The sequence below is a fragment of the Triticum aestivum genome, chromosome 2D, assembly GCF_018294505.1.
Source record: "Triticum aestivum cultivar Chinese Spring chromosome 2D, IWGSC CS RefSeq v2.1, whole genome shotgun sequence".
NCBI classification, from domain to species: Eukaryota; Viridiplantae; Streptophyta; class Magnoliopsida; order Poales; family Poaceae; genus Triticum; species Triticum aestivum.
The window spans coordinates 619071421-619078051 of NC_057799.1; the positions used below are offsets into that span (position 1 = coordinate 619071421).

Below are 6631 nucleotides of genomic sequence, written 5' to 3' on the forward strand. Positions count from 1 at the left end.
TGACTTAGGACAATCATAAAACTTTAATTATGTTGTAATTGAGTGCATAATTTGCTGCTCAAATGTGAAGCTGAGAGCAATTTCGAAGAAGAATGGTTGGGCTGGAAGATGAAGACATTCTCCATGAGTTTGTTTCTAGACAAGTTGTTAGAGCATGTCTAAAGATGCTATTTTAGCAGTGCCACGTAGGGTAAGGGTTGAAGTGAAGAAAAGAGAAAACAAAGAAAATACTTTGTTTTTTCTTAATTATTAAGATATGATCTCTTATCAACTAACTCACCATATTGTTATGAACTAGAGATAAAATTAAGAGACCAAACGTCGTACATCATTTTCTTTGTCATCTCTAAATTATGTGGTGCGATTAAGATAAAATTATCTTATCAACTATTGTATATGCTCTTACGCTCCAAGCAAGGAGTGGCAAGTACACACTTTTATTGATTTATTACTTGACCAAGTCCATACTTTTGGCATCTTATTACATCTGTCACCGCCGACGGACGCCCAGTGTTGCTCAAACGGCGATGCTGTTGGGAATCCCACCGACGTGTGGTGCCGCAGGGTCGGCCCTCGGCGCGAGCAGCGTGTAGGGCACCTCCACGGGCCCGTTCCGGTTCCGCAGCGCGCCGTCGGCGTTCCTCTTCTTGACGGCCTCCGCGACCGCGTCCAGCTTCGCGTTGAACTCCAGCAGCGCCTTGGCCGCCCGCTGCTCGCTCGTCCACCGCTCCGTGTCCGGCCGCTCTCCCATGAGCGGCTCCCCCGGCTTCACGGGCGGGTTCATGGTGAGCGCCATGAGGCCGAACGCCTCGGTCTTCGGGGTGATGCGGCCGAGGAACTCGGCCTCGGTCACCACCGCTTTGGCGTCGGCCGGCATCTCCCCGGAGGTGATGGTGGGGCGGTTGGGGACGAAGCCGTTGTACCCGTACTGCCCGAAGCTGACGGCCGAGTGATAAGCCGATCCGAGCCAGATGATGGTGGCGCAGGTCTCCACGAGGTCGTCGACGCTGTCCATCGCCGGCCACCACGGCGCGTCGCGCAGGTCGCCGTGGCCCACGTTTCGCACCTCGCTCCACCACGCCTGCAGCTCGCTGTCGCCCGCGACGGCGCCGTCGCCGTCGGCGTAGTATATCGCGCAGTAGTCCGTGACCCATTCCTTGATCGCCGTCCAGATCTCCAGCCCGTCGACCGCGTAAGGGTAGTCCTTTATCAGCAGCTCCAGCTCCTCGGGCTTCTTCGGATCGCCTCTCGCCACGCCTCTGCGCACATACAAATGCATCAAGTATCATTTCAGATTCTAAGATGTGCAGGTGCATTGTAGGATTAACTTTGTCAGCATTTTAGTCGGTAGGTACGTCTTGATGTGTTCGTTGGGGAAAAAGAGCTCGGTGACCCATTTCCAGATCGCCGTCAAGATGTTGAGCTCGTCGTTTCTCGGCAGCTCCTCCTCCTCATTCTTCTTCGGAGCTCCTCTCACCATTCCACTGCGTAGTACGTACAAACAATAATACTAGACCTATAAAGACTCTACAAACGTTTAACTTTTCTAACTAATACTAATTCTCTTCCCCCTTAATCTAACTGGGTTGGTCTCCTTCATCCCTATTTTACCAATCATACTCCTCCACATCAGTTTGCATGTAAAAAAAATAAGTAACATTTTGTAGATGTAGCATTACTCACGCACAAATGCATCAATTAGCCATTCCAAATTCTGATAGGAGTACGTGTGCCATTTGATTGTACTCCGTAGAATTTACTTAATACATAGGTCAGTTGCATTTTACTCACCGCTTGATGAGTTCGTTGGGGAAAGCGAGCTCGGTGAAGTTAAATGAAGCGTATGCCTTGGAGGACATCTCCATGCCGTACTTGCCGGTGAAGAAGTTGACCTCGTGCATGTTGCGGTAAAAGGCACCACCCTGTCGCTCGTCGCCCGAGCCGATGACGATGTGTCGTGCCGTGGAATTTGTGTCCAAGGTGTTGCGGAAGTGCGGCTTGAGGAGCCTGTGGATTGGGTGTAGCACGCTCAGCTGCCGGTTCGCCGCGATCACCAAGGGCTCCATGGTCGCGTGCGTCCTCAGCCTACATACAACACACGAACCAGTCAACATGACATGAGCACATGCTATGATTCTCATCCCACTAATTAACATTGTAAGGGTAGCGTACCAGTGAAGGACGTAGTTGTTCTTGCAGGCGTCGTTGGAGGCGGCGTGGGCCTTGGCGAGGTCCCACGCCGTGAAGGTGTCGGAGGCGGCGTCGCCGGCTTTGAGTTCGTCGGGCGGAGTGTACACCGTGCTGGTGGCGCCGAGGCGCTCATCCTTGGGGTGCGGCGAGCTAAGCTCGATCGCCAGCGGCTTGAGTGTGGAGTCGTCTTGCAAGAAGAAAAGCGTCCTCGTGGCGTACGACTTCCTCTGGGAGATCTCGCCCTTCTCCTCGGCGCCTGGCAGCTCGTTGATGCGCTTCAAGTAAGGCATCACCCAGTCATGGTGATCCACAACGTACAACCTGTCCTTTTCTATAGCCTGCAAAATTCATGCAATGGTTTGAGGGGCACACTTACATTTTTGTATTCGAAGAAGAGAGTAATGGTTTTACTATTTCTTCTCCGTTAAGAAATTCTTGCTCATAATTTGAATGATTTCATGATTACTATTGCTATTGGACCATATTAGGAACATATTTTATCCAAACACTTTTAGTTTTGTATGTTGCTTTTTTTTTTCTGTGAACGTGTGTGTGTGTGTGTGTGTGTGTGTGTGTGTGTGTGTGTGTGTGTGTGTCATATGAACATACATTTCCTCTATACACTTGATCATTTTTATAATGTTTGACTTTGAAGGAATTTTACATGCGTTGTAATTTGACAAGGAAGAAATATATAAGTACGTACCTGCGCCACAGTCATGTTTCCCAAGTTCTTCTCAATGTGCTCTTTGGCTATCTTGCTGTCTTGGTCACCGTACACAGCCCGGTCAAGCTTGCTCGTGAGTGGGAAGTCGGTGACGAGCTCGATGGACAGTGGGTTTGTCCCTGCGAGTGTTTGCCTAGCGAACTCTTCATCCGTCCTCCAAGCTGTTCGATTCGCTATGTACACCAAAAATAGGTTTGATGAGTTCAACTTCCATGGAATCACACATATATATTTTATAGTAACGGTCTTGCTAAATCTCAGTCTACTGAATATCAGTTATGTCTGAGAAGGAAGAAATATATAGTACGTACCTGCGCCCGTCCAAGCTCGGTGTCTAGACCAGGCTCGGGGCTAATTATTTGTCTTGAAAATGGCTATATTATATTGTTTAAAAGTTTTTTTAGAATAATTATATTATTTAAAAGTGAGCAAGTACCCTTTCTCGAGCTGCGGACTGGGCCAAATTGGGCCCAGGCCTAAGACCCGTCCAGGCACTGTGATAAATTGTGTGGGTCGACGCCATAGTTTTAAATAGCAGGCTTAACGATTCTATAGCGTGCTATTTAAAATGTTTGTTTATTTTTTTATTTTATTTTTTGAAAGGAGGTTAAAACCCCCGCCCTCTGCATTAATCGATGCATGCAGTCATCTATATTTATTATTCCTCCAAGGTCTAATAAAAACATACATCAAGCCACCCGACGATGCAGAGGCCGGCGTTATTTTTTTAAGGAACAAGAAAAAAGCACGGTGAGACAATTGCGGTACCTGAGATGACCTGTGGGAAGGGGAATGGGATGGGCTTGGCGTTGCTGCCGAAGAGGCCGTGGACTTCCGCCAACGACCCGAAGTGACCATCGAGTTTCGGAAGGCTGGGCGCCTTGGCCACGGGGCCGGTCCGCTCGTCGCACGGGATGTAGATCCCTTCCTCCAGCGACGCCCTCGTCTCGCTCGCGGGGTCCGCCTTGCTCGGAGGCCGGCTGGTCCTGGTCCGGCGAGGGTACGGGTACTCTTCGGATCCTCCCAGCACCGGGCGCGCCAGGTCCTTGCGCAGGTCGGGGTTTCCCAGGTCGTTGTAGAGCGCGTAGTCGTACACGCGGTCCCATTTCTGCAGCGGCTTGTCGGCCGGCGCGCCCTCGCCCCGGAGCAGGCGGAGCTCGTCTTCCCTGTCCTTAAGCAGCGCCGGCGGCGTCTTCTCCTTCACGTACGCCTGCACCAAAATAACCAAACGTACGTTGTAGCTTATATATGCAAGTTCTGCAAGAAAACAGTTCATGACATCTATGTGTAGTGCACGCACGTCGTTGGTGAAGAAGAGGCGGTATGGGTGCTTCCCGACGGGATAGACCCACCCGTTGCAGACGAAGTGGACGGCCGGCGAGCTCAGGCTCAGCAGCTGCAGGTACACGGGGAAGTCGGAGTTGTTCGTCACGAGCACTGCGCCGGGCGCGCCCAGGGCCTCGTCCCACAGCAGCTCCACGTCGAGCTCTGTCTCCCCGCTCGATATGACGGCGTCCAGCGCCGCCGCCTCCCCTCTCACGCCGCTCCCATCACTCCCTGTACATGTTTGTTAGAGTACTCACGATGGCATAAGTGCATAACGTGCGGCTGACCATCTGGTTAATAAGCTACAAACATTTGTAGTACGTACCGGCGACGGTGGCGCTGACGAGCTGGAGGGACAGCCGGAGCGGGCTGCTGGGCGAGTCGGAGCTCTGCAGCAGCAGCTTGCCTTGGACACGAGCGCTTGTGGCGGTGGACGTGGTCTGTACGTCGGAGCCGGCCACTGCACGCGTGGCCGTGGTGGCGCCATGGCTTGTGCTGGTGTTCGGGTGCAAGATTTTCAGCTGCGAGCGAGCCGCTGAAGGCACGAGCGTTGGACGTTGTCCATCCCGGCGCCCCAGTGCCCCTGCAGGACGGAGCATCTTCGCGGTCCATCCCGGCGCCCGAGTGCACGTGACAGACGGAGCATGCGGGCCGCGGGCACACGGGCGTGAGCTGTGACGGATCTGCATCTGCATCCAGCCGTTCAGTTCAGGCGAGACCTGGCAGTGTGCTTGGTGTTGTTGGGTGGGTGGCAGTGTGACTCGGGACACACACACATATAAATAGTCGGCAGAATAATTGGACGGACGCTGGCGCTGTAAATGTTAGGCTAGGGGATGAGTGAGTCCACGTTACACCATAGCTTCAAGATTCGTGCAGAATGCAACACCTAGAACTTCCCATTTTGTTGACGCAGCTGTTCTGATCCCGATCCCATGTGAGCTAAGGTGAACAATAAAATCAAAAAAATATTCAAAAAACTCTGAATTTCTTTGATTGCTTGCAAATTTCATCACCAGATGACATTCATGGAAAACATGAAAAAAAAAAGAATTGATGCTCCAACATTGTCAATATTTCCTTTTTTTTTACTTTACTGTTCACCCAAGCTCACATGAGCTTGGGATCACAACAACACTTATGCATTGGATACAAAAACAAATACTGAAGGTGGTCGGTCCCCCCAAGGCTTGATATTTTTCTCTCGTTGTCTCTCTCTTGCGTGCGTGCTCAGAAAAGTCTCCCCCTCCCCCCTCTCTCATTGTGATTTTTTTAAATGGATCTCTTTACTGAGCACTAGCACTACAAGAAATATGTCAACTAGTGACATTCTGTCAGTGACCCGGGAAGAATTGGTCATAGATCTATGACAGTCAAAAGCTGTTCGGGGGCTCCAAATCCTAAACTATAACGACCATTTTGGTCAAAAAGGTCGTAATTTCCTTACACAAAATGGTCATAAAGCAGATATCACTGGTCTGCTGCCTTATTTCTAGCTGATCATGACCAATATAGATGGTCATAACCTTGTAAATTATGGTTGGTTGCTATGACTAGGCGCCACCTCATCAGTTTTGCCTATGTGTCATGTCCATGTGGCAGTTTTTGCCCTAGGTTGTGAAGCAACCTATATTTCTGTCATTCCCAAAATTCCCAAAAAATCTCATACATTCTTTGGGTCATATCTTCGTCAAATATGTAAAAAACCTTCCTTGCCTAGTTCAAAAATAATTCAAAAATATTCATCTTCCTATTCTGTTCAGAAAAACACTTTGTGAAGGAAGTACCACTTTGGCATGTCCAAATGGTATCCATTTTCTATAATGCTTTCCTATGCCCAAATAACCATCCTTCACCAAATGCCAGCTCAATCCATTAATTATTTTGATCCCAGCTTCAACATTCGTATTTATGTCCAGTGTGGTACTTTGCAAAGCAAGTACCACCTAGGCTCCTCCTTTTGAGCTGAAAATTTGTGAAGACGGTCTTCTTAGTAACTGATCATCCCCAGCCAAAACTCACACCCATTAGCCATGTGCATTTCCCGTACCGCTAATCAAACACTTGGCTGCTTATTCATGTTTGAGCATCGATCGGTCTCCTCGTGAGAATCTTATGTTGTGATATTCTTCCTAGCACCTACCTGGGGAGTGCCCAACCCACTAGACATGCCTAGGCCGCCCAGAACACATGGCAACGCCACGGTCACGCGGTGACCACGCGGCGGGCATGCGAGTTTACGCGCTCTAGAGTTGGGGCCCTCGGCCACCGTCCAAACCTCAATGTATCGCCATCAAACCATGTATTTATGATTAAATAGGTACTTATGTAACTAGAAATGATTTTTGGAAAAATAAATAGCAAACTATGAGGCAGCTGCAGTTCAAA

General features: G+C 49.8%; 1 protein-coding gene across 2 annotated transcripts; it reads right to left on the reverse strand.

Moving 5' to 3' along the window:
• Positions 1-203: 203 nt before the first annotated feature.
• LOC123055004 (linoleate 9S-lipoxygenase) lies at positions 204-4996 on the reverse strand. 2 transcript variants are annotated; one of them, XM_044478895.1, is made up of 8 exons: positions 4569-4996; positions 4218-4474; positions 3686-4127; positions 2897-3090; positions 2173-2528; positions 1792-2085; positions 1356-1484; positions 204-1259 (listed from the first exon to the last, which is right to left on the reverse strand). In XM_044478895.1, exons 1-8 carry the CDS (start codon positions 4936-4938, stop codon positions 518-520), a joined length of 2784 nt encoding a protein of 927 aa, XP_044334830.1. In that variant the 5' UTR covers positions 4939-4996; the 3' UTR covers positions 204-517. The 2 variants fall into 2 exon arrangements, with proteins under 2 accessions (XP_044334830.1, XP_044334831.1); XM_044478896.1 differs by lacking the exon at positions 1356-1484.
• Between the last annotated feature and the right edge of the window lie 1635 nt (positions 4997-6631).

Bases quoted from the DNA above. Each gene is read 5' to 3' on its own strand.
- LOC123055004 (XM_044478895.1), bottom strand. From the start codon at position 4,938: ATGCAGATGCAGATCCGTCACAGCTCACGCCCGTGTGCCCGCGGCCCG. The intron at 3,091-3,685 runs GTACCGCAATTG...TGGTGTACATAG, and splicing joins CTTCCCACAGGTCATCTCAG to CGAATCGAACAGCTTGGAGG. The intron at 2,086-2,172 runs GTACGCTACCCT...TGTTGTATGTAG, and splicing joins AACAACTACGTCCTTCACTG to GCTGAGGACGCACGCGACCA.